The sequence below is a fragment of the Lactuca saligna genome, chromosome 5, assembly GCF_052625555.1.
Source record: "Lactuca saligna cultivar CGN05327 chromosome 5, ASM5262555v1, whole genome shotgun sequence".
Lineage (NCBI taxonomy): Eukaryota > Viridiplantae > Streptophyta > Magnoliopsida > Asterales > Asteraceae > Lactuca > Lactuca saligna.
Genome location: NC_136421.1, coordinates 235,539,469 through 235,567,230, shown reverse-complemented (window position 1 = coordinate 235,567,230; position 27,762 = coordinate 235,539,469). Strand labels below are relative to the sequence as shown.

Genomic DNA, 27,762 nt, shown 5'->3' with positions numbered 1-27,762 from the left:
GAAGAACTGTTACCCACTTCCGAGGATAGATGACTTGTTTGATCAGCTCCAGGGAGCGTCTTGGTTCTCCAAGATCGACCTACGCTCCGGTTACCACCAGATGAGGGTCAGGGATGAGGATGTACAGAAGACTGCTTTCAGGACCCGGTATGGTCATTATGAGTTTGTGGTGATGCCATTTGGGCTCACCAATGCCCCAGCCGCGTTCATGGATCTCATGAACCGCGTGTGCAGACCGATGCTGGATCGGTCAGTGATAGTGTTCATCGACGACATCTTGGTGTATTCCAAGACGCAGGGACAGCACGAAGAGCACCTGCGGGAGGTGTTGGAGACTTTGAGGAGGGAGATACTGTTCGCTAAGTCCTCCAAGTGCGAATTCTGGTTACGCGAGGTGCAGTTTCTTGGGCATCTCGTTAATCAGAAGGGTATTTTGGTTGATCCGGCCAAGATTGAGGCCGTGATGCAGTGGGAGGTCCCGAGGTCTCCGTCTGAGATTCGGAGCTTCCTAGGATTGGCAGGGTATTATCGGAGGTTTATTCAGGATTTCTCCAAGATAGCAGTGCCGCTCACCCGACTAACCAAGAAGTCGGTAGTTTTTCGTTGGGGGCCTGAGCAGCAGGCGGCGTTCGAGACTCTCAGGCAGAGATTGTGCGAGGCTCCGATCCTTACCTTGCCAGAGGGTGTTGAGGATGTCGTGGTCTATTGTGATGCTTCGATCACAGGTATGGGAGCAGTGTTGATGCAGCGAGGCCATGTGGTGGCTTATGCCTCGAGACAGTTGAAGCCTCACGAGGCTAATTATCCTACCCACGACTTGGAGCTGGGGGCAGTTGTATTTGCCCTCAAGATTTGGAGGCATTACCTGTATGGGGTCCGCTGTACTATCTACACGGACCACAAGAGTTTACGATACCTTATGGATCAGCCGAGTTTGAATATGAGACAGAGGAGATGGTTGGACGTGCTGAAAGACTATGACTGTGAGATCCTGTATCATCCAGGGAAGGCCAACGTGGTGGCCGATGCCCTGAGCCGTAAAGTGTCGGCGGCCCCTATCAGGGATTTGTGTATGAGGATGACGGTAATCACTCCTTTGTTGGAGCGGATCAAGGAGGCTCAGATGGAGGGCCTCAAGGAGGAGAGGCAGAAGTGCGAGAGGATAGTGGGTCGAGTAGCTTCGTTCGACTACGACAGTCGGGGTTTGATGACGCTTCATGGTAGGGTGTGGGTACCGTACTGGGGTGGGGTACGGCAGGTATTGATGGACGAGGCTCATAAGTCTCGATTTTCTATCCATCGAGGGGTGACGAAGATGTATCGAGATCTTCGACCTGATTATTGGTGGCCCTGCATGAAGCGGGACGTCGCTTGGTACGTTGAGAGGTGCTTGACCTGCCGGAAGGTCAAGGCGGAGCACCAGAGACCTCACGGCAAGATGCAGCCGTTGGATATTCCCGTGTGGAAATGGGAGGACATCACCATGGATTTTATCACCAAACTTCCCAGGACCGCACGTGGAGTAGATTCGATATGGGTAGTGGTGGATCGGTTGAAGAAGAGTGCCCATTTTATTCCGATCCAGGAGAGTATATCGGCGGAAAGGTTAGCCGATATCTATGTGCGAGAGATTGTGGCACGTCATGGAGTGCCGGTATCGGTAGTGTCGGACCGAGATGTTCGCTTCACGTCCAGATTCTGGAAGCGGTTTCACGATGAGATGGGTACTCGTCTCCATTTCAGCACCGCTTTTCATCCTCAGACTGACGGGCAGAGCGAGAGGACGATTCAGACTCTCGAGGACATGCTTAGGGCATGTGTTCTGGATTTTGGGGGCTGTTGGGATACGTATCTTCCCTTAGCGGAATTCTCGTATAACAACAGCTATCATGCGAGCATTGATCGACCTCCTTTTGAGATGTTATATGGCAGGAAGTGCAGGACCCCGATTTGTTGGGGCGAGGTCGGTCAGCGGGTCATGGGGAGCACCGAAGTGGTGCTCAAGACGACGGAACTGATCCAGCAGGTCCGTAGAAGACTGCAGACTGCGCAGAGTCGGCAAAAGAGCTACGCCGACAGGAGGCGTTCAGACTTGGAGTTCCAGGTGGGAGACATGGTCCTTCTGAAAGTCTCACCTTGGAAAGGTGTCATCAGGTTCCGGAAGAGGGGCAAATTGGGCCCCAGATTTATTGGTCCTTTCAGGGTTTTGGCCCGGGTGGGTCGGGTTGCTTACCGGTTAGATCTTCCTGAGGAGCTCAGTTTAATACACAACACCTTCCACGTGTCGCAGTTGAGGAAGTGTTTAGTGGACGAGACAGCGGTCGTTCCCTTGGAGGATATCCAGGTCGATAGCGGCTTGAACTATATCGAGAAGCCGATAGCAATTCTGGAACGGAAGACCAAGACCTTGAGGAACAAGGTGATCCAGCTGGTAAAGGTGCAGTGGCAGCACCGGAAGGGGTCTGAATGGACATGGGAGGCTGAAGAGGAAATGAGAACGCACCACCCGGAGTTATTCGCGGATCCAGCTGTAGCAGACTTCGAGGACGAAGTCTGAGACAAGTGGGGGAGAATTGTAACGACCCGTTTCCGGTATGTTAATTAACTTGATTTTAGGCTAAGTTTTTAAGAGGGACTCGGCGAGTTCTAGCCTGACTCGCCGAGTCGAGTCGCGCATCATGGGCACGCGGGAGCCGGCGACTCGGCGAGTCCATATCATGGACTCGGCGAGTCCGTCCGCTTGGGAGAAACCCTAAATCCCCGGGTTTGCTCACTATTTAAACCCCATTATAGCCTCCATCTCGCCACTTTCCCCTGAGAGCACTGTGAGAGACCCTAAACCTTCCATTTGTGAGCTTATATGTGACCTTGTTCCATTTTGTGAAGAGGTGAAGAAGGGGAAGAACAAGGAAGCAAGGAAACGTGTTCTAGTGCCAAGATCCAAGGTCAAGTGTGAACTTATTGAGGTATTTTCGGAGTTCCCATCTGATTTCATGCTTTAACTTCCATTAGAGCTCTTTTAGGGCTATTTGATGCTTGTTCCAAGCTTCATGCTTGCTTGAATGTATTATTAAGCCGAAATACCTTTAGATCTGAATGTTGGGGTGTTGTAGAGTCCAGATCCACTGCCTTTTTGGAGTTACATTGCATATTAGCCATGGATCTACCCTTATTGTGCATATTTTAGTCTTATTTCCCTCATTCATGTGGTTGTGCACGTAAAGTTGGAAACTTTACGTGGTAAAACAGCTTAATAGGCCCAGATCTATCATTTGCATGTGTTGGATTCAAGAGAAATCGAGTAAAGATATGTTGCATGGCGGCGACTCGGCGAGTCGGAAGAACGACTCGACGAGTCCGGTCGCGAGTCCCGAGTTCTTCAGTTTCTTCAGTGTCGAGTGGACGAGGTGAGTTAGGGAGTGGACTCAGCGAGTTGAGAGTAGACTCAGTGATGGAGGGACTCGGCGAGTCTGTTCATACGACTCGGCGAGTCCAAGGCAATCTTCTTGGGGATCAAGAACAACTCGTCGAGTCTGTTCATCCGACTCGGCGAGTCGGATGAAGATCATCTGAGTTCTTGGATCCAGAGGGTACTCGTCGAGTCGATGCCACACTCGACGAGTAACAGCATGTAAGAGTTGAGCGGAGAGTCTAGGACTCGGCGAGTCGGGTATCCCGACTCGGCGAGTCAGCCCTGAGTAAGTCAACTTTGACCAAGGGTAAAAGAGTCATTTTACCCTGAGTGTAGTGCTAGTGATTGATTGAGTGTGTTTATGGATTTGTAGCCGAGGAGATTCAGGAGCAGCAGCCGTTAGCTTTCCAAGCCACACACTCATCCGCTAGCTTACGAGGTGAGTTTCCTTCCCGTAGGGGCGGGTCTAAGGCCACAATGCCGGCCCGTCCAGTTAATAGTAGTTTCCGGACTTCGGTCCGATGTAGTAGTTAGTACGTTTGATGCCTTCGTGGTTCAGACATAATTCATGTGCTATGTGTTATGTGTTTTATGTTCCGGGTTGCGGCCCGATGCAGTATGCAGTATGTTTGTTATGATATGCTATGCTATGCTCAGTCAGTTCCGGACTCCGGTCCGATGCAGGGGACACGGTCCCAGTCAGTTCCGGACTTCGGTCCGATGCAGTCAGTTCCGGACTCCGGTCCGATGCAGTTAGTTCCGGACTTTGGTCCGATGCAGGGGACAAGGTCTCAGTCAGTTCCGGACTTCGGTCCGATGCAGTTTCCGGGCCCCGGCCCGATGCAGTGGGCAAGGCCCAATATGTGTTTATATGTTGTTGTATGGTATGTGGTAAGTTGGGGGAGCTCACTAAGCTTCGTGCTTACAGTTTCAGTTTTGGTTTCAGGTACTTCCGCAAGCAAAGGGAAGAGCTCTGGGTGACGGCATCGCACACACCACCGTTCAGCTTAGTCTGGATTTGCTTAGTTATTGTTTTCGAATGTAGTATGATGCAGTTTCCGCACAGTACTTTATTATATTTTTGGGACATATCACGCATGGTTTATTTATATGATACTCTGATTACATTTTGATGGTATTAAAAACAAAAATTTTCGGGTCGTATTATGGGTCGTTTTAAAAACATAATCTTTTAGAAACTAAACAATTAAAAATTCAATATTACGAATTCAATATTACAAAACGACAATTCCATTAATTTTAAAAATATAAAATATGACAAATCCAATATTACAAATATAAAATACTTACATATCCAAAAATATATGATCAATTCACTACCTCTTCAATATCTATTAATTGAAAACGTGAAAGTGAAACCTAACCTACATTTAAATTAGAAAATCTATTTTGTATATGTATTTTATATTAAATATATATTTTTTACATAAATGTACAACCGGGGCCCCGCGGAAGTACGGGACAGGAATACCAACTCCCGCTCCCGGTCCCGAAAATAAGCGGGGTTTAATTTTGCCCCCGCTCCCGCTCCCGCTCCCGGTTTTTTTAAAAATTTAGTCCCATACAGGATCGGGGTCCCACGGGAGCGGGGTTCCACGGGGGTTTTTGACATCCCTAGATTTGGGTGTTCTTTCTATGGATGTTCTCGGTTTAACATATTCTATGACTTTGTTTTAGATTACTAAGGCCAAAAAGTCTTCTACCGTAAATTCACTATTTACGCTTCCCGATGTCGTGCCGGTTCCGTCGCGAAACTTCGACAGGGTCATAACTTATTCGTTATAACTTGGATTTTGGCGTGCTTTATATGTACGAAAACCTTGATACATATTCTAAAACTTGGTTAAGATTATTTATTCTAAATAATCTTTTGCCTAAAATTCATTTTCGACACTTATTGCCTCTAAATTGACTAGTCCGGATCCACGGGCGTTACATTCGACGAGTCTGTAGATCAGATGGCTCAAAACTCGGATTTTTGGTTGATTTTATGTTTGGATAACTACCAAAATTGTTTTTGAATTATAAAATCCAATTTATATATATATATTTTGTGATTATCCTTACCAAATTAAAAGATAATTACCATTTATTTGAATAATAAATTAATTATATGATAATCTTTAATTATTTAATTTATTTGGTGAATTATCTTATAAATTATCTTGATTAAGTCAAATTTAGCTAATCATTAAATTAATTGTTTAATTTAAAAGTATTTCATATTTGATCCTTTATGTTTTGAAAAGTTCAAAACTTGCCATCGGGTTTTGAAATTTAAATTTTTGACTAAAAAGTTTATTTTGAATTATTTAAATTTCAAACCCTAGAATTTTACAAGTTTAAAATTCACCCTATACTATTATATTATTATTATAATATATATATATATATATATATATATATATATATATATATATGTGTGTGTGTGTGTGTGTGTAACTTAAAATGTTAGTTTTACCGTTAGTAGGTCTCATTCACGAAGTTGATCTATAAAGGGGTATAAGGTTATGGTTTATAAAATGGTCGTTTAATGGGTGTCCACTCTCATCCACCCCTTCTTTGATTGGTGGAGGGTCGTTAGCCGAACAGGTAGGATATGGCAAACCCTTCCTCATTAAAATTATAATGAATTATAAAAGTAACTAAATGTTTTTAAAACATTTCCCAATCTTAGTTACTTTAGGAAAAGTGAATTGGTGCAATTCCATGAAATTACACTTTGCACCCATTCTAAGACGTTAGTGTAGCGTGTGTGGTTAACCGGCACACTAATTGGACTCTAAGAATAGGTGACAAAGGGTGACTCAATGTTTGTCATAGTAGCGTGTGTGGATAACCGACACATCGAATAGGTGGCTGTAACAACGAGGGCACCATGTATATTTGCATGGTTATGATGGACCTCGAAGAAGCTGCGTATATTTTGGGAAGAAGGATATTGAGAAACAGGAGTAAAAGACTAATAGGACTTAGTCAGAATACTTACTTTTACAAGGTACTAAAACGTTTTAGTATGGAGAATTCCATGAAAGGGGAGTTACCAATCCAAAGTAATGCCAAACTGAGTAAGACTCAAAGTCCGAGTACCGAAGCCGAGATAGCAAAGATGAGTCGAGTACCTTACGCTTCCGCAATTGGCTTGATCATGTATGCTATGACTTGTACTCGCCCTGATGTGGCCTTCGCTTTGAGCATGGTCAACAGATATCAAGGGAACCCTAGAAAAGCACATTGGACCACAGTCAAGAATATCCTTAAGTACCTTCGGAGGACCAAGGAATGGTTTCTATTCCTTGGTGGGAGTGATGACTTAAAGGTGCGAGGGTACAGTGACGCTAGTTTTCAAACCAATAGGGACAACTACCGTTCACAGTCGGGTTGGGTCTTTATCCTTAATGGAGGATCAGTGACATGGAAAAGTTCCAATCAAGGGATCGTAGCCAATTCAACGTGAGAATCATAGTACATTGCAGCAAGCGAAGCATCCAAGGAGGCAATATGGCAAGTTATGCCAGCCATACAAGAGCCTATGGAAATTTTGTGATAAGGAAGGAGCGGTTGCCTTGACCAAGGAACCAAGGGATCATGGTAGATCTCGACATATTGACAGAAAATATCACTTTATTCGACATCGGCTGAAAGAAGGGCTCCTTGTAGTTAAGAGGGTATCGTCAGGATAACCCAACAGATCAGCTTACGAAGGGATTGAGTATGGTTACGCACCTGCATCACGCTATGAGCATTGGGCTGAGGAACGATATTAGTTTAGATTAGATAGTCTGGAAACGTGTAATAGATAAATGTAATTGACATTTGATGATTAAATAAATGGTATTATTTATAAGTAAAGTTATTATCTTGTGTTAATTGTTTACCTATTGTTTCATTTTGCATGTTTTGACTTCCTGAATAATAAGATTATTCGAACAGTCCTCAGTCATTCACATGTTGGAAGTAGGTATGAATGAATACTATCATGAATTGGTGTGTAGATTGTCTGAAAGGTGTTAGACATAGCAAAAGTTTGCTACAACGTTCATGAGTGCTTATGAATAAGATTTGAGCATTGGAATAGACCCATGCTTGCTGGAATCACTTCATGGAATTTATCACGAGTGATCGCAAGACAATAATATCATATGGTCTTAAAACCTAGATATATGATTTATTGTTTGTTGATTGGTTGTGCATTGATAATGCGAAAAACGTATCAGTAACTTGATGTTATAAAACACATTGTTGTGTATGATTTAATTAGTGAATATTAAATGCATATAAGTCGAAGTTTATCTGTTCCTTTATCCTAAAATGGTAAAAACGATATCAGGGCCCCTCAATCATTTGGTTTAACTTATGTGTCGTGCCCGGTCAGAACTAAATTGATATGTTCGATTAAGTTCCATGTCAGACGAATCTGAGATCGGTAAACAAACTACTGGACAATAAGTATGACTATGTTCCATGTGATTGTCCGCACGATATCAATAACAAAGGATTATCTAAAGGACAGGTTATCGATAAGATCAGAGTTCAACAACGTCTTTGAGAGCTATGATTGCTAATCAGATTCTACTTGCATTTATGGTTACTAGAATTATCCAAGTGGGAGAATGTTGGATTAGTGTCTAAGCCCGTAACCATATTTGGTAGGTACTTAACCCGGTTGTACATGGTCCTTTTGGGTTGCCTTCACCATAGCAACTTGACAGGGTGATTTATGGAGAGAGAGAAGATATTATGGTTTATTAATATATTATAAGAATAATATATTAAAAGAGAAATCATATTATTTAATTAATATTAGTCATAAGTTAATTAGGAATTAATTTGGTGACTAACAGAGATTAATTGAATAGAGGGGACTTAAATTGTCAAACGTGTGATAGTTGATTTTTAGGCTGGGAAACCTAATAGATCAAGAGGTGAACGAAATTATGATGAAAGTCCATCATATTTTTGTCCATGGCCTTATTCCAGAAGGTTCCATGGGTTGTTTAATGTCTAAGATGTCCATTAGGGTTTTGAATGAAACCCTAGCTGCTCACAGTATAAATAAGACCCCTAAGTTACAGAAATTGGCCACTTGCTTCTCTAAGAACCCTAGATCCGATTTTGTGTGCCTCCTCCCTCTCTCAAATACCACCCTCTTGCTAGTTGGTGTTTGTAAGCCATTAGAGGAGTGACACTTGTGACTCTAAGCATCAAAGACAAGAAGATTCAAGTAAGCAACAATAGGTAATCTTCTAGATCTGCTTTGGTCATTATAATTTTGAATTATTACCACTAGATCTAGGGTTTACAAGCCTTGGATGATTTCATGTACAATTAGTAAAACCTAGATCCAAGCATTAGGGTTTGCATGAGCACATATGATGTTCTTTTAGCTTAAACCCATCAAGTCTTCATTCACTACTTACCTCCTAAAGTATGAGCGACAGTGGAGCTTCTAACAATCAAATTATTTAGGAAGTAAAACATGCAAAACAAAATAGAAGAATAAATAATTGACAAAGGCAGTAAACAATACTCATAAACAATCTCTATTATTCAATCACCATAAATTAATTACATTTATTTTGTTACAAGTTTCAAACCAATCATCTAACTATTAAAACTAATATTATATCTCAAACCAATGCTCATAGCATGTTGACTATGGAATGGGGGAATGACTACTTGTAATAAAGCATAGGCTAATACGAGCCGACCACTTTATAGCCTTTATGAGAGGATCTGTAGGATTGTCTTCTGAAGACACTCTCTTAACTATGAGATGACCTTCTTCAACTCTATGTCTGGTATGATAGTATTGTCTATAGATATGTCTTGATTTACCATGATCTCTCGATTCTTTGGTCAAAGTAACTACTCCTTCATTATCATAGAAAAGTTCCACTGGATCTTGAATACTCAAAACTACTCTAAGATCGCCAATGAAGTTCTTCAGCCAAGCTGCTTCTTTTGATGCTTCACTCGTTGCTATGTACTATGATTCACAAGTAGAACCATGTCTAATAAGGTCTGATTGTGCCTCCCAGCCACACCATTAAGTTGTGGTGCTCTAAGACGATTTAATTGTGAAACAATCCCATATTCCTTGAGATAGTTGTGGAACTCAATACTAAGATACTCTCCTCCTCTGTCAGATCGGAGCATCATTTTCCTGCCTAATTGATTCTCGACTTCATGTTCAAACTCTTTGAACTTTTAAAAGGTTTCTGATTTATGCTTGATTAAGTAGATATATTCATATATGCTATAATCATATATGAATGTTACATAAAATTGATTAACATCCATTGTAGTGGATTTAAAGGATCCACACACATCTGTATGTATGATATCCAACAAACATTCACCTCTTTCACAAGCCCCAGTGAAAGGTGATTTTGTCATCTTCCCCAAAAGACAATACTCACATTCATCATCTAGCCTTGAGTCAAATGATTCCAGCACTCATTCTTTTTGGAGTTGGGCGATGCGTTTCTTGTTAATGTGACCAAGATGACAATGCCACAAGCATGCCTTGTCTAACCCATTAGACGAATCAATATGAAAAACACTATTACATAAGTTATCAACACGAATCACAGTTTCATATACATCATCACAACGTAAAGCTTCGAACATAAAATTGTCATTTTTGTAAGGGAAATCTACGGTAAAGACCTAATATTTCACCATAATTTATGAAAAAAAATGTGACATCCCCATTTTCACGGCCAGAAAAGACCGATTTTTGTTTATGTTTTATAAAAATCAGAGTACTTCTTTTAATAAAAATGTTGCGGAATTTGTTCCCAGAAAAACATGATAAATACATTTTTAAAACATTTTCGAAGAAACGTATTTTGTTCATTTTAAAACATTTGGGATGTCATCGTTAATACAGAAACATAAGCATAAACAGAACTTACATTTATTTACACTAGTGATCTACATCTCTTTAAATCTCTCAGTGTAATGTGACTTCATATCAACACCTGTGATATAAATAAACTGAGTGGGTCAGGTTGGGAAACCTGGTGAGTACATAGGGTTTTCAACCCACAATAATATAATTATTATTTTCAAACAATCAAACAATCAACCCAATTACCCATCCCTATTATCTGCTTTATTCTTAAGGATCTACCCTAAGAATCAACTATTCCTCGTTCATACATTCCTAAGGATCATCCTAAGGAATCGGAACGAAGTCCATCGTCACCGGGGTTTAGGCACTAAGTCTGCATAGTCGCCAAAATTTATACAATAGGCACTAAGTCTGCATAGTCGCCAAGGTTTTGGCACCAAGTCTGCATGATCGCCAGGGTCTAGGTATCAAGTCTGCATGATCACCAAGGTTTAGAGTACACCGGGTGAACACATCGTTCACAACACCTACAGGTTGCGAGCCTGATAGTGTTCCACTGGACTATCTAGGATAGTCCGTGGTTGTCATCCATACTCTGCTGAATGACGGGGACATCGTTTGGGAAAAAGGCTTCTCACATCGTACACCTCTCACCCACACCTTATAATCTATATCACCTCTCAACTCATCATCCAACTCATATTTCATCTATTATATCTACCCATGTTTTACCCCAACATTTTCGTAGATATAAAATACATATATAGTTTAAATCATTTAAAACATGTATAAAATCTTTCACTCAGCATAGACAGCAAGTATTCAGACAATATGCACACATAGCACATAATTTATATTAAAATACTTCATATCTATGTGTAAGATGAAAGGAACTATGCACTCACCTGAGAAGGTGGTGACTCGGTACTCGGACAGCGCTTCGTTTACTTTAAAATAATTTTCTTTGACGAAACCTAGTATTATCACTACTAGATTTTAGTCTAATATTACCGTGACTAATTATTAGTCTTATTATTATTATTATTATTATTATTATTATTATTATTATTATAATATAAGCGTTTAAACAATACTTTCCAACTACTATGTACAGACAGGGGCCAGACATAAAACACCGGAGGGCAGGACCATTTTGGCGTATAGCACTTCTGAAATCCAACAACCCTATGCGGCCCTTTAAACCAGATTCCCCGTACCGCGAGTAGTTAAAAGATATTATAACGACACTTATATAAGTCATAATAATAGCTCAAATATTTATTATAAATTTATAATAACAATACTAATTTTAAATATAAACTATATTTAAAATAGAGTAAGCATAACTTACTTTCAAGGGGATTTTAGCTAGGAGTCGGGCTCTGCAGGGGCAGAACTTCGTCGTTGAATCTTTCTAAGAAAGATTCGTGCAGCGCTTCAACGCTCACCTTACTATACTAAAACTACAGAAAGAGAAGTCGAATCACGAGGGACCGAAATGCTCGGGGGATAAAGGGAGAAAGACTCTTGAATCAAGAGAATGGTGCAAGAAATATGAGAGCCCAAGGCTCTTATTTATACTAATTGAATTTTCAAAAACTACCCTCCATAATTACTTAATGACATTTTAGTTATATAAACAACTAAACACCCCTCTATAATACTATTTTAAATGGATTTAATGATATTTGTACTAAACTAATGTCGAAAGAACTCAACATTAGTCTTATAATGACCGCATCGTCGATACCTTTCTAATGATATATACATACATATATATATATATATATATATATATATATATATATATATGTGTGTGTGTGTGTGTGTGTACGTATACATGATTTATACTTTATTTTAATACGTAAATATGCTATTATAATTTGTAACTCGTTCATACGAACTCCGTTTTTGACGTTCTTTATATCCACGCGTAGGTGGAGACGTACTCTACAACTTTCGTTTAGACTCCGTCGGCTAATTTTGACTTTATTTTTAAAGTTATATTTTTAACAGGCCGGGACAAGATTGGTCCGTTAAAATCTCATAACTTCTTTATCCGATGTCCATTTTCGTCTGTATTTTTATCGTTACGCTACTAATAATGAGATCTTTGATTCTTGTTTAGGTTGCGTCGGCTAAAAATCAATTGATCTAAAATTTGAATTTCGGGTTGTACACCGCTAATCCGAAACTTCGAAAAATCATAACTTCTTCATACGAAGTCAGATTTGTGCGTTCTTTTTATCGATGTTCTTATTTTAACATATTCTACGACTTTCGTTTAGAGCGCTAAGGCTAAATCTCTCTCTATCATAAATTTACTATTTACGCTTCCCGGCGCCGTGCCGGTTCCGACGCGAAACTTTGACGGGTCATAACTTCTTCGTTATAACTCGGATTTCGGCGTTCTTTATATGTACGGAAACCTTGTGACATATTCTACAACTTGGTTAAGATTATTTTGTAGAAAAGTCGTTTTCGACCCCTATTGCCTCTAAATTGACTAGCCCGGATCTGCGGGCGTTACAAAAAAGTCCCAAACTAATATTGGTTTATGAAAAAGTCTCGATTACCGGAAAAAATGACGATTTTACCTTTTTATTTTGGTTTATCGGTTTCAATACTTACTCGGTTTCATTTAAGTCCCATTATTTACTTTTCATTAAAGTCCCATTAATTTACCATAATTTGGGACTTATTCGTAAATTATGGTAAAATCAATGTTTTAAAACCCGGGTCGACCCAGCCGGTTCAACTGGTTGGACCGTGACCCGGGGTAGAAGGTGGGTCAATTGAGACCGGTTTTTTATAAAAATAAGAACCGGATCGAACCGGCCGGGTTTCCCCTAAACCGCGGTTCAACTGCTTATATCAAACCGGTTAAAACCGGATTGACCCGTTTTAATAGGGTTTGGATAGTTGGATACAAGTAGCAAACGCCAAAACAACGAGCCGTTTGCGGTTTCTTTAATGTTTTTCAATGTTTTTAAATATTTAAACTTTGTGGACATCAAATTATTGGTTTTATATGTTTATGCATTATGCATGAAAGTAAAAATGTATAAAAATAGAAAAGGACCATAAACCGGGTTGACCAGGTGGTTCAACCGGTTGACCCGTGAACCGATCATCATATCGGATCAACCAAAAACCCGGGTTTTTAAACATTGGGTAAAATAATGAGACTTTATTAAAACTGAGTACGTAATGAAACCGGTAAACCGGGAAAATATGGCCAAATCGTCAATTTTTACCGGTAATTAAGACTTTTTCGTAAACAAATTTTAGTTTGTGACTTTTTTGTAAATTAAAATAAAATATTAGGGCTTTTCTGGAGATTTCCCTTTTTGTAACATCCCGGGATTTGCAGGTATTTTTGAATCCTCCCTTTTATTATTAATTTGTCATTTTTAGTCCTTGGGGATGGAAGGGTGTAGCCATGAGATGCCCTATTGGCTAATATTGTAATTTTGGATCACGAGGAGTACGCTGAGCGTAATAGGCGTGCCCTAGTACGCTATGCGTACACTTGTGTACAGTGGGCATACTCACGTCAGGTGAAAATCATAATATTTACGGTTTGGGTGGTATATAAGTATCCTTATGGCTCATTTCTCCCAACACTTTCAGCCTCCATACTTTTGAGACGTTTTCCAAACCCCAGCCTTGTGTGTGTAAGTTCTTTAGGTTGAAAAGAAGAAGAATAGAAGACTCCTTGAAGAGCCTTGGTGTGGATTCAAGCTTTGGATCTGTTTTCTTCATCCATTGGGGAAACTCCAGATGGTAAAAATCATTTACCTTTGCTTGTATTTCCCCATAGATATTGCATGGAAGTTTTATGAGTAAATGAGTCCCTTTTCTTGGTCTTGATGAGTTAAGCTACTCTAAGACTAAAGGATTTGTCCTTTTAGAATAATTAGAGTGTTTTGGACCATAAAAATGCTATCTTGACCCATTTAGTGGTTTACTGCAAGCTATAAAGGTCTTAAATGGTTAAGACAAATAAGGGTTTTGAGTTTATGGACTTATAGGGCATGCATAACCATAAAGTTGGAAACTTTATGGTTTGGGACCTCTTTTTATGTACAGATCTAACTTGGGACGTCTGGACGAGGTGTATTAAGAACTTAATGAAGTTTTGCATGACCACAATGTATGATGGGTGTACCAAGGCGTACATCGGGCGTAGGTGGTCAGCATCCCATTTTCTAGGTCAAGGCGTTTACACCGAGCGTACAGCTAAGTACGCCCCGCGTACTCTGCATGTTGGGCTTAGCTATTTTGGGCTTTGGGAATTGGGACATCTGTTAGGCCTTAATGCTTGGGCCCTACTGGATCATCTAGATAAGTGTAATTGTGCGCTAGTTAGAGGACTGAATATTTGGGTAAGGCCCAATAAGCGATTTGGGCCCAATTTGGAAATTGGGCCAATTATGGGCCTTATATATTGGGCTTTTGGATTAAGAAAATTGGAGTTTGGCCTTGTCCCAACTTAAGGAAAGGATAGAATGGACTATTACCCTATGTTTAGACCCTTGGTCAAGATTGATATTCCAACGGTTGACTTAGTATTCGTTGTTTTAGATAGTTCGGGATTTTTGGTGAGACAACAGTCGGAGACTTTCAATCCAGTTCAACACTACTTGTGAGGTTAGTTTTCCTCGCTATACTCAAGGGTCAAAGGCACCAAGGCTGGCCCTTTGGATTGTTATCCTGCTTTATTTCTGTTGTGATATGTTAGATCGATATCCTGGTAGATAGGGTGTTTTCTATGTAGTTATGATCGGTTAGATCGGTATACTGATACATAGGACATTGTTATGCTTAGTGATCCGTAAATCGGTTTGACTGTTTGTAAATTGTTATGTGATTATTTGATATATATATATATATATATATATATATGCATATGTTTGATTAGTGATTGAGGCTTTTCTACTTTGTGCGTGAGCCAACAGACCTGGGCATTCCAACCCGATGGTTGTGGGTCGAGAGTATTCCATCCCGAGGATGATTGGACTCATAGTTTGTGAGCATTCCAACCCGATGGTTATGGGCCGAGGGTATACCATCCCGAGGATGATTGGACACAACGTATGTTGGCATTCAAACCCGATGGTTGAGGGCCTGGGAATTCCAACCTGATGGTTGATTGGGACCATAATATGTTGTTATTATATGTATGTTATTGTTGTACGTGTATTTTGGCGGAACTCACTAAGCTTCGTGCTTATAGTTGTGGATTTTGTTTCAGGTACTTCGGATGATTGCGGAAAGGCGAGGGCTTGATCATGCACCCCCTCATTTTTCATGTTGTGATTTATGGGAAAACTCTGCTACTGGATTATTTTGAAAACAATCTGTAAACAAATGATGGTTTTGAAATGTTTAAAAAGTTTAAATTTTACATGAAATTTTATAGATGTTACAAGTTGGTATTAGAGCCTTGGTTTGAGTGAATTGTTAGAACAACATGCTAGTGAAAGGCTAGGGATCTTCAGGAATTGCATGATAGAATTGTCTGATTATATTATGCCTGATAGCCTAAGGTTTTCCTTATATGAAATTGACATCATTACTGTAGTTTCTTAGTGCATGCATCATAGTTGTACACAACTAAGATCTTATAGCCTGAAAATGTTCGGTTTGGCCTTATTTCCTGTTCTTGTTATATGAAGGGCTTAAGGTAGGATCATATATTCAAATGTCTATAGGGTCCAACGTTATGTATGGATAACATACATAAGTGTTGCAAGGTTGGTGGAAGTTTTATGGATGAGTTGTACGGAGTCAATCTGTAACATCCCGAGATTTGGAAGGTATTCTCGAACCCTCTTCTATAATTACCTTGTCATTTGTAGTCCTTAGGGTTGGAAGTGACAAGCCAAGATAAGTTTAAGGGCAAAGTTTGCAAACTTGGGCCAAAAGGGAGTACGTTACGCGTACATAAAAGTACGCTAAGCGTATTAAGGTCCGCCTTAGTACGTTGTGCATACACTTGTGTACGCTGGGCCTACTAATGTCTCGGGTAAACCCTAATATTTAGGGTTTGGGGCCTATATAAGCAACACTATGAGCATCAAAACCCCCTTACCTCAGCCTCCACAACTTACATTCGTCCTCTCCAAACCCTAGCCTATATAAGCAACATTAAAGTATGCATTTTCAAACTTATTTTTCAATGTATTAAGCTCGGTAGTTAAACTGACAATCTTTTTTTGAGCATAGTCATAGTGTTCACATTTATCACTATATTTTGTTTGAAGTTTTCTAAAGTCCTTGGTTTTGGCATTTAATTGTTCTTTTAAGGGTTTTTGGGCCTTTCTGATAGTATATCGTTCATATTTAAGGTCCTCAATTTCCCTAATTAATAATTCATGTTGATCATGATAATGTTTAATTTTAGCTTCACAGGACTGAGAGCACGAAGCTTCATTAACCTTGGTGATTGAAGAACTCATTATTCACCAAAAAATAGAACTAATTGTGAAGCCAAGAAAATTGCCCTTTGATTGAAACCTCGAAAGTCAAACTTGAAAACTTGAAAGTCAAAAGTCAAAGTTGAAAGTCAAACTTTTTGTCCAAAAAAATAAAACCTTTTTCGAGAATAAAAGTTTCTAGACCGAAAACGAAGGATTTGGACCAAAAACGTGACATTTAGACCGAAAAGTGAGTTTTTGGACCGAAAAATGCAAAGCCTATTAACCCAACCGAGAAGACTCGTGCCAAAATCTCTCAGACCGAATACGTGAGACCGAAAACAATTACCGAAATCCGAGGCCGAGAAGTCTGAACCGAGAACCTTCGCAGCTTCGGACCGAGAACAAGGCTGCGGATCGAGAACCCTCGCCCTAACCAAGAACAAGGTTGTGGCTTCGAGATCTTCTAGGGTTTGACTGAGTACGAGGTTGGCCGCCGAGATCTCGTAGATTTTGACCTAAAACTCCCAAAACTTTCCAAAAACATGAGATTTTCAAATATTTAATGCCAAACTCGATCAAAGACTCAAAAATATGAAGAACACGAAGAACAATGGCCAAAATTTTGTCAAAAATAAATTAAAAACACCAAGAAGCTCCAAGAAAAACTCTTAAAAATATTTTGCAATAACCCGATTGCTACCAACCATCGCTCTGATACCAATTGTAAGTCCCCAAATCGCTATGTATCAATCGGATTTCACTATGATGGTGCAGAATCCCAATCAAATGAATTATGCAAGATATAATATGGAATAAGAACACGATGATTAACCTTCAATGCACACTATATTCAAGATAGTATGGTACATAAGATTCTTGATTACACACGGTTCTCTCTAGATCTCGTTATTGACTTGTTGACCACCACAAAACTCCCCTCACACTTTACAAAGGTAAAATAACACTATTTATACCTAGACCTAATAACAAAGGCCCAACCCAAAACCCAAACAAAACAACAATAAGCCTAACCGAAATCACATGTGATTTCGGTCCAAACAACACCAAAACATGATGTTTTCGTAACTAGACTGAGAACTCTAATAACTTATGAAAAGCAAAGTATAAACCACAATTTATGACCTAACAAATCCTAAATGAACAAAAAAACCATGAAACTATTTTTTATAATCATTAATAATTTTCAAATAAGTAGTTTAAAAATATCTTACGATAAGAATAGTTAAAAGTAATATTATATAAAAAATTATAATTTTATCTTTAAAAACAAAAACAATATTTGTTGTTTTAAATAATTACAATCAAACAAACTAACAATATTGATAAAATAAATTTTAAAAAAGTTAAATTTATGAAACCAAATTACAAATAATTAAGAGAGCTTTCAAATATGTTATTTTAAATAACTTATAACAATAATATAAAAAACTTATATACAAAAATTATATTGTTACTTTTAAAGACAAAGTAATATTTGATGTTTTAAATAATTATAATGATAAAAATTAAAATCTTAAACAAATAAATTTTTTAAAATTAATCAATCATAACAATAATTATAAATATCATTAACCCATATATTATATTTAATATTATTCATGAGTAACATTTATGTAGATGTCATTGGGAATAAATTAGATTTATCGTTAAAAATGATCAATACAATTGGGATTATAAAATTTTAAAAAATATCTATATTATCATATAATTCAAAACAAATAATATTTATAAAAATTTATTATATAACAACTAAAAAATGTTATTAACATATTTAAAAAATATATATTTATAAAAATTTAAATATATTATTATATTCTATAAAGAAATTCGTCAGAAAGTATAAATAACCCCTGCGGCATTACTTTTCCCTTATCCGGTTGACATCTAGGGTTTTAGACCCAAGAACTATCAAAAACCCTGAATATGGCGACTCGTGTTCTCGTTCGCTCTCTCATCTCCACAGCTAATCAAACCTTAATCTCTCGTTTCTATACCATCAGTTCCTCCTCCTCTATTCTCCGCATCCGCCCTCTTGTGGCTGTTGCCAACAATCTCCGCCACGTCTCACTGGTTGCTACCGGGATCCGTCCTTTTTCTACGAGTCTGACCAGATCTTCTCTAAACGACTCGAATCCTAATTGGTCTAATCGTCCCCCTAAGGAGACAATCCTTCTTGATGGCTGCGATTTTGAACACTGGCTTGTTGTGGTTGACAAGCCTGAAGGCGAGCCTTCTAGAGATGAGATCATTGACTCCTACATCAATACCTTAGCGAAAGTCATTGGAAGGTACTGCTTATGATTTTGTCAATTTTTATACAAATTCGGCTGTTTGATCTCTATTCATGTCACTGCGATAAAGTGGAATTCTTGAATTCTTGAGACTATGTATTGGATGGTTTACAATTCAGTCTAACATCTAAATTATGCCTTTCGTTCGATATCATTCATTACAAACTTTCACAGGAAGTAACTGTAGATTGTGAGATTGTGTATATATGATATTCATGATTTCTGGGATTAATTCTACTATGTGTTTCTAGCTATGACGAAGCAAGAATGAAGATTTATTCAGTTTCAACTAGATGCTATTATGCTTTTGGAGCCCTTGTGCCTGAAGAAGACTCCTATAAATTAAAAGGTGATGAGAGTTAGCTGTTTCTTTCTGTCAAATTCTCTGGTTTATGATTTAACCTTTTCTCTTTATTTTTGTTAGAGTTACCTGGTGTCCGTTGGGTGCTTCCTGATTCATATTTGGATGTCAAAAACAAAGATTATGGAGGTATCACATTCCATCTACTCTTCATTATATTACCAAATGCCATTCTTATGGATCCTGGTGTATGATGCTTATAAAATAAAAGCTCATTGCATTTGTCATTTGTGTTTCCATGTTACAGGGGAACCATTTATTGATGGAAAGGCTGTTCCATATGATCCAAAGTATCATGAGGAGTGGATCAGAAACAATTCTAAAGCTAATGAAAGGAATAGAAGAAATGATAGGCCTCGTAACTTTGATAGGTCAAGAAACTTTGATAGGAGAAGAGAAAACATGCAGAACAACCGCCTACCACCCGGTGGGTCCATGGGAGGAGCACCACCATCACCACCACCGCCCCATGGTGGTGGTGGTGGTGGTCAGTCTAATTGGGGTCCTCCTCGTCCAAGTTACAACGGAGGACCACCAAACATGGGTGGTGGGATGCCGCCACCAAACATGGGCGGACAAAATTACCAGCAGCAGCCAAGGTATGGAGGAGCAAATGGCGGAGGTATGGGTTATCAATCTGGATCAGGGCCAAATGTAGGTGGTGGAAACGCGTATCAGAGTGAGGGTATTCCTGGAAGAGACATGCCTATTTCACAGAACTATCAGTGAGCATATAGTAGATATATTGGAATCTAATTCAATTTTGTTTTAATTAAGTAGAAGACATGTCTAGTAGTTCATAAGAGGGTTATATTATTGTGGTTTTAGTGCTTTTGAGAATCATACGTTGCTTAACTTATTATGTATAGCTTTGTTCACCACTAAAGTTTTGTTGGTTTTGTTGATCTTGCATCTATGTGTTTTCAAATGGTGGCATTATGATTTCATTGTTAGCAAATATCGTTAATAGGGCCGGTCAAAACACTTTTTGGGCCGGAACGAGAGAAAAATGAAGGCTCTTGAAAACACATTTCACAAAAAGCTAATAAATTATGAAAGATACTTCTATTATTTTTAGATGATAAATTGCTAATAGCTGTATAAAAGATAAGTAGTAAGTAGTAACAAAATAAAAACCACTTTATTGATAGAGTTGTTTAAGTTGTTGTTTTCTCTACTTATTCCATAGGAACTTCAAAAGTCACTTTAACAACAATTAAAGAAATAATAAGCAACACATTAAAATGCAAATAGAAAAACAACAGACCCAGTTTGCCATTTACTGTCATAACTAATAAAATGAGCAATAAAATGGCAATTGACATATTTAATCTCAAATAGAGGGTGTTTGATATTGCTTTTAAAGCAACTTTTGACTTTTACAAAAAGTCAAAAAAATCCAAAAGTTATTTGTGAAGTATAAAAGATGTTTTGAAACAATTTTTGTCAAAGAACAAAATCCTTATCTTTCAAAAGTGAGAAACAAAGCTTTTTGTGACTTTTGAAACAAATAAAAAGTAAATTACATTAATACCCTTAAACCCACCAAGTATTAAACACTTCCCCACTCAACAACATTAAATGTCCTTTTTGCCCTTCAAAAACTAATCCAAACACAATTTAAAAAACATCTTTTTACCAAAAGTCTTTTATAAAAAAGACTTTTTAAAAAATAATCCCAAACGCCCTCATCTAATACACACAAATCAATGGACTGTTCATTCTTTGCAGTGTTGCAACTATGTTAAACTCTCGGTCCATTTGTTCAATTTAGTCATTAAAGAAACCATTTCACAATTCATAATAGTACATTTTCATTTGTGCGATGAATTATTCAAAAGTTTGACCATTAAATATAAGACCAATTCTAGATAAACATCAAAACATCTTCACATTTTCAATAAAAATAATTCATAACCCAACACTAGTTAGGTTGCCATTCATAATAAAGATAGAACCAATTCACATGTTAAAACTTTATACTTGGGACAGACAACCCTTAGAAACAAAAATCATTAATTTTTTTAGGATGGACAACATGAGTAAGGTTCTTGGAATGAAATTCATAAGTGAGAATTTTGTGCATGATTCGAGACATATAAACAAAATCATTCATTTCTTTTCGTTGAGACCTTAGAGACGGGCAACCTTCAAAGGGATAAACATTTTCTTCCATAGAGTGAGTAAAAGACGATTTGATTTCTCATTTCATATCATTTTCTTCTTTTGACAACTCTCGGTTTATATATATATATATATATATATATATATATATATATATATATATATATATATATATATATATATATATATATATATATATATATATATATACACTAGCCGTTACCCGCGCACAGCGGCGGGGACAAATAGCTTCTTTCAATGATATTTTTTTAAAGAAAAATGTTATGTTCCAAAAGAAAATTTATGTCGTGGGTGAGAGGAAGGGCGGTAGTCGTGATAGTGGTTGGTTGAAGGAGGAAGGAGGCAGAGCGGCTGTAGTGGTGATGGTTATACTGTCTTGGTTACTGGTTAGGGTTCTTCGAGAGAGTGTGCGTATATTTCTTACTTTGAAGGGATTACGAAGATAGATATTATGAGATGACTTGTTACAATGTGAGAGAAGATATCCTCTATGAATTGTTGATATTGACCGCTTCAAATGGCTGAAGTGTTGAGATTGACGGGTTCAATTTGCAAATGAATTCTTCTATTAATTTGATACAAGATTTTTAGGGGATAAATGATAGGGTTAAAGTTTTAATATTATTATATTATAAATGGGTTGTACTTCAAGCTTAATAGTTTGAACGTCTTAAAAAAATATTATTATTATATTCAATCTATTTATAGAAATAGTTAGATTTCTTTTATAAGTAGTAAAGATATATATATATATATATATATATATATATATATATATATATATATATATATATATATATATATATATATATATATATATATATATATTAACTTCCGTGTTTCAATACCATGCGTTTCTTCTTCGGTTCTTAATCGCTTGTTTATCCAATTCTCAAAAGTGGAAATATTTATATAGCACAATATGATATTGTTAGGACCCGTTAAACTATTTTCTTGAACGAATAACTTTAATTGGATAATACTAACATGCAACACGTTAGGGCCTATTAAACTATTTTCTTGAATGAGTAATATTGATTGGATAATACTAACATACAACATGGATTTAAACTTGTAGGCCCTAGTGGCAATGGCACATATTATGCCCACTCGTTAATTGGAATGGAATGTTTGCATGAGTTTTATGTATTCCAATATTTAATTAATAAACTTTACTATCATAACTTAAGTGTAGCAAGTATACAAATTATATATATATGACCACAATCCTTTTCTTCGGCGATATCTCTTCATGCAAGGAGTTGTTCCGCCGGCGATACCTCCTTCACCCCTCCATGAATTGTGACCGAATCTCTTCACCCTTAAATTCTATAATTTAGTCAGGGAGCGCAACTTTCATTCGATTTCGGTTCTTTTTTTGGGGCTGAAAAAACTATTTGATTTCAGTTTGAGTTTTCAAACACAAAAGAACCAAACGTGAATGTTTTTAACCCCCCAAAAATGAAACAATATCATAGAAAACCCAAAATCAAATAGTTTTTCAACCAGGAAAACTAAGACTAAATCATACAAAACTGAAACCAAATGGTTTTTCGAAAAAAGAAAATACCGAAATTTGCAGTTTGACATCAATATATATCGATATACATGTTTGTTTGAAGAGAACGAAAGATTATAAATTTTAATATATTAAACTTTTTCGATAAAAATAAGGTCTAAAAATAAAATAGAAAAACAAAAAATGGATAGTGGTCTCAGTGGTGATGAGATTTTTATGAAAATATGGATGGTTTTTTTAACACAATTTAATACTAGTGATCTAACGGATAAAGTGACAAAATATAGTGCTTTTTATGTTATTAGCCCATTTATCGAAGTCTAAAAAATGATTATCTACGAATCAAAATTGCATTAATCAGATTGAAACCATCATTCACCTTCGAATCACATAACATCATTTACCTCCAGAACTATCATCAAAGTTGTGCATATAAAGGTCTTGTAACCACCACAAAAACTCTTGAATCTAATAATCAACTACCCTGGCTTATCTTTATACTTAAAAAGTCTGCATCCAACAAGTACATGGTTAAGCAGATGAATGATTCGGTGGCATAGTTGTCAAAATCTCTGCTTTCTTGTTCTTAACTTCACGAATTTGATCAGCAAGAGAAATATCCTCTTTCTTTATGTCTCTCTTCAAAATCTCAAGGTCAAGTCTTTCCCAAGCTCTTTGATCTCGACTACTAAGCTGCTCATTTACAGATCTTTTCCTGTGAATCTACCACCCAACAAAAAAAAAGCTTCATAATTTTTTTTTTCAAGAAAATGATGTTTAATTACAAGCTTTTACCTTTGTTAATCTCTCTTTCAGTTTCAAATCTTCAGCTGCTGCCAACTCCTCTTTTTCTTCTTTTGATTTCTTCTTCACTAACCCTTTTACTTTCGCCACCCGTTTCTTTAAAGTAAGCTTCACCTTTTCAGCTTTTGCTTTTGCTCTTCTCTCAGCTCGTATTTGTGCCATTTCCTTTGCTTTTGCCACGTCAGCAGCCCGTTGAAGCTGTTGAAGAACAATCTCTCTTTCAATCTTTTCATAGCTGTCCCAATCCAGTTCTTTCTGACCATGTCCTCCATTTTTAGCAGCTTCTGCAATGCTTTCAGCCCACAATGATATAAACCTCTCACCTGATCTTTTTATCTTCAATCGCTCTCTCCATTGTTTTGTAATTGTTTTGCGTATTTTTGCCTTAGTTTCCTCACTGCAGATACATATATGCATATATATAAATCACTATGTTTATGGAGTTATGCATTTTGATCTCTTTATAGCTAAAAGTGGGAATTGATAAATATACCTAAGAGTTCGAGGACATTCAGACATTTTCTTTCTTACCTGAAAAACACAAGCATCTATAAGTGAAAGACCACTATAATGCAAGAAAATTATGTGGGACCTATGTTTAAATAATATATTTAAACCAACAGCCCCTTACATGACTTCACACCTTGGGGTCTTTTAAAGCTTCTTTAGTTCTCTGACTGATCAACTCACGAGTCCCTGTATGAAAGAACTTTACAATTAATTGAAGTATTCAAATTCTATGGATTTTGGTATCCTATTTGCTAAAAGATTCTTTACCTGCAGTGTGTTTCTTGCCTTTGTTCCATGGAATTCTTCCTCTGTTTGCTAATCCAATTTTCATCCTTCTTTCCATTTCGTTCTTGTCTTTATCTGATCTTTGTTCGATAAAAAAGTTATCTGAATCTGTCTCTTTTGCCAAAGATTCCCTTTCAAGGTAGTTGGAATTAGGTTGATTTCTTGATTCCAAGAAGTTTGATGCTTTATTTGAATGAGCACTGCAGTGAAATAATCTACGTAATTGAACTTCTCTGGAAGAACTAACAAATACCAATTTGGGAGATAAACTGTAATCCAGCCGCGCCACAAAATGATAAAAGGATTGTGAAGAACAGGTGTTTGGGACTAGAATGTTGTTTGCACAAGTAACAGATAAATTCCTGAAGAAATAAACCATCGTCAGCAGTAGAATAACCTTATTAAATGGACACATTAACAGGGTTCACAAATCGACTAACAAAGCATTAAACATTGTAAGATACAATTGACGAATAAATAAGAGCGTACCCACATAAACATACATATAGAGAGTTAACAGAAACGTGGTTTGGGATGAAGTAATTAGAAGGGGACGAGCTTACAAAGGAGAGGACAGCATCTCTGAGACAAATAGTCGATCAATTGGTAGTCAAACATCGAAATGGAGGAACGAAGTAAACTGTTTATGGTTTCAAAGATAAACCGAATTGCTGATTTGTGTACGTCGATTCATCGGTAGATGAGAATCACCTGGTAGAATTTATGACGAACCAGTCGTTAGTGATATGACTGGATAGGGAGACGAACCAGATGTTTTTTCACTCGCAACTGCTCTTCTCAAACCCTGAAGGCGTACCCTGTTTGGCCTGTTTTAAACAGTTTATTGTTATGGCACTTCAACTCCAAAACTTTGTATTTATGCTAATGTCACCCCTCAACTTGATTGATTGGAGATTTTATCATTTGTAATTATTTGCTATATTTAAAAATGTGGTACTAAAATAGGGGTGAATACTTGGAGATTTTATAATTTGTAGTTATTTGCTATATTTAAAAATGTGGTACTAAAATAAGGGTGAATATTTGGACACGTGGACCGGACCGGACTAGTGAACCAAACCAGACCGTTTTTTGGGACCTCATGCCGGTTCTTGGTTCTAGGATTTAAGCAAAACCAGTCCGGTCCGATCGGTTTCGGGTAAAAACCTGTTTTGGACTAGCCTATTAAAAAAATGCATTCTGTGAGTTACAGTCCTTCAAAAATGAGATATCAAAGTTGAAATAAATTAACTTTTCAGCAAAAAATTTAAACTTTTGTATTCTGTGAAATTCTTTAAACAATCATATCTCATTTGTTTGAAGTCAGATTAACATGAGGTTTTTTCCAATGTGTAACTTAGAGTTTATAGATGATTTTAGACTATAATTTTGCTGTTTTTGGTGTTATGGTAGATGAATTACAATCCTTCAAAGATGAGATATCAAAGCAAAAATATTTAAGCTTTTCAGCAAGAAATTAAAATTTTTGTAATCTGTGAAAATTTTTATACAAAAATATCTCATTCGTTTTAAGTCGGATTGACATGCATTTTTTTCCAATGTGTAATTTAGAATTTTTAGATGGTTTAGACTATAATTTTATTGTTTTTTTGTGTTATACTCGATGAGTTATAATCATTCAAATATGAGATATCAAAACTCAAATATTTTAGACTTTCAGCAAAAAATTTAAACTTTTATAATCTATGGAATTCTTTAAACAACCATATCTTATTTGTTTTAAATCGAATAGACATGCAATTTATTTCCAACATGTAATTTAGAATTTGTAGATGAGTTTAGATTATAATTTTGTTGTGTTTTTGTGTTATATTCAATGAGTTACAATCCTTCAAACAAATGGTATACAATATAAACAATCAAGGTTTGATCGGTCTAAAGGGCATACGAAATGGAAAACATAATCATTTTTTACGAGTTGTACTTATCAAACCTAAAACATTATTCATTTTAACGAGTAGTAACGTATCAAAACCAACAACATATTCGTTTTTAGCAAGTTGTATCAAACCCAAAAATGCATTTTAACAAGTTGTACCATATGCATGTAAAGATGTACTAGTTCAAACGGGTCCAAAAACTGGAAAATCCAGACATGGACCTGAACTGGTAAGTCTCATTCGGTCCGGTCCACGGTCTACAATACTCTCCGAAACCAGTCCGGTCCAAGAGCTGGTTCGGTCCGGTCTAAATGTTCACTCCTATACTAAAACTATTTATTCGATCCGATCCACTGTCTACAATATTCTCCGAAACCAGTTCGGTCCTGTCTAAATGTTCACTCCTATACTAAAACTATTTAATATACAAGAAAGTTTGCTTGGATTAAATTTGAAAAAGAACAATGGGAGGGAAGGAGGAGCAAACAGGTGGGGTCATTTAATTGAAGGTTAAATCTGCCATTTAATATAACTAGAAGGGTTATAATGAGGATGCCGTAAATGCATATTCCAAAATAGCAAATGTACCCCCCTTAACTTTCAGGATTTTACAAATTAAACCCTATCCCACACCATTCAAGAAAACAACCATCAGTGCCACTCGCATACTATCTTCACTAGGGTTTCTGTTGTTGAATGAATCCCTCCGATAATTCGTAGATGGACCTCGTGAAGAAGCGAAAGCTCGAAGAAAATGGCGTCGTATTTCCACCCAACTTGCCAGCCACTACATCTACCACCTCCCTATCCCACGACGACCTCCGTAAAGTTATCGAGCTGTCTGAAATCGTTCTAACAGCTTCCATCCAATTGACGTCCTCCGCGCTTTATTTGCTAAATACGGTGATAACATAGAAGCCATTGTGATAGTCGATAAGGTTACCGGAAATAAGGCTACAGTTTTGTTTCGTATAAGCATATAGATGGCGCGTTAATGGCTTTAACACCTTGTTCCCGAGTTTAATTGAGTTTCATTGATGGGAGAATGACTATTACTCAGCTTCGTTCTGCTGGGTTTTGGAGTGGGTTTACAACCACGGCGAATTCGCAAACCCTAGATGTGTCGTTGGTTGATCCAATCAAGAACATCGATGTGCACCAACTCAATTGTGGATTTGCTGATGATAGTAAAAGGGGAAATTCTAGCG

General features: G+C 37.4%; 2 protein-coding genes across 2 annotated transcripts; one reads left to right on the top strand and one right to left on the bottom strand.

The window, feature by feature from the left end:
• Nucleotides 1–18,619: 18,619 nt before the first annotated feature.
• On the top strand, nt 18,620–20,302 carry LOC145046452 (multiple organellar RNA editing factor 8, chloroplastic/mitochondrial-like). The gene is made up of 4 exons (XM_078994739.1): nt 18,620–19,026; nt 19,281–19,378; nt 19,454–19,519; nt 19,638–20,302. Exons 1-4 carry the CDS (start codon nt 18,662–18,664, stop codon nt 20,117–20,119), a joined length of 1,011 nt encoding a protein of 336 aa, XP_078850865.1. The 5' UTR covers nt 18,620–18,661; the 3' UTR covers nt 20,120–20,302.
• A 3,083-nt stretch (nt 20,303–23,385) lies between these two features.
• Nucleotides 23,386–25,471, bottom strand: LOC145046450 (histone-lysine N-methyltransferase, H3 lysine-79 specific-like protein). The gene is made up of 6 exons (XM_078994736.1): nt 25,217–25,471; nt 24,636–25,015; nt 24,502–24,554; nt 24,352–24,389; nt 23,850–24,255; nt 23,386–23,777 (listed from the first exon to the last, which is right to left on the bottom strand). Exons 1-6 carry the CDS (start codon nt 25,231–25,233, stop codon nt 23,586–23,588), a joined length of 1,086 nt encoding a protein of 361 aa, XP_078850862.1. The 5' UTR covers nt 25,234–25,471; the 3' UTR covers nt 23,386–23,585.
• Nucleotides 25,472–27,762: the final 2,291 nt, after the last annotated feature.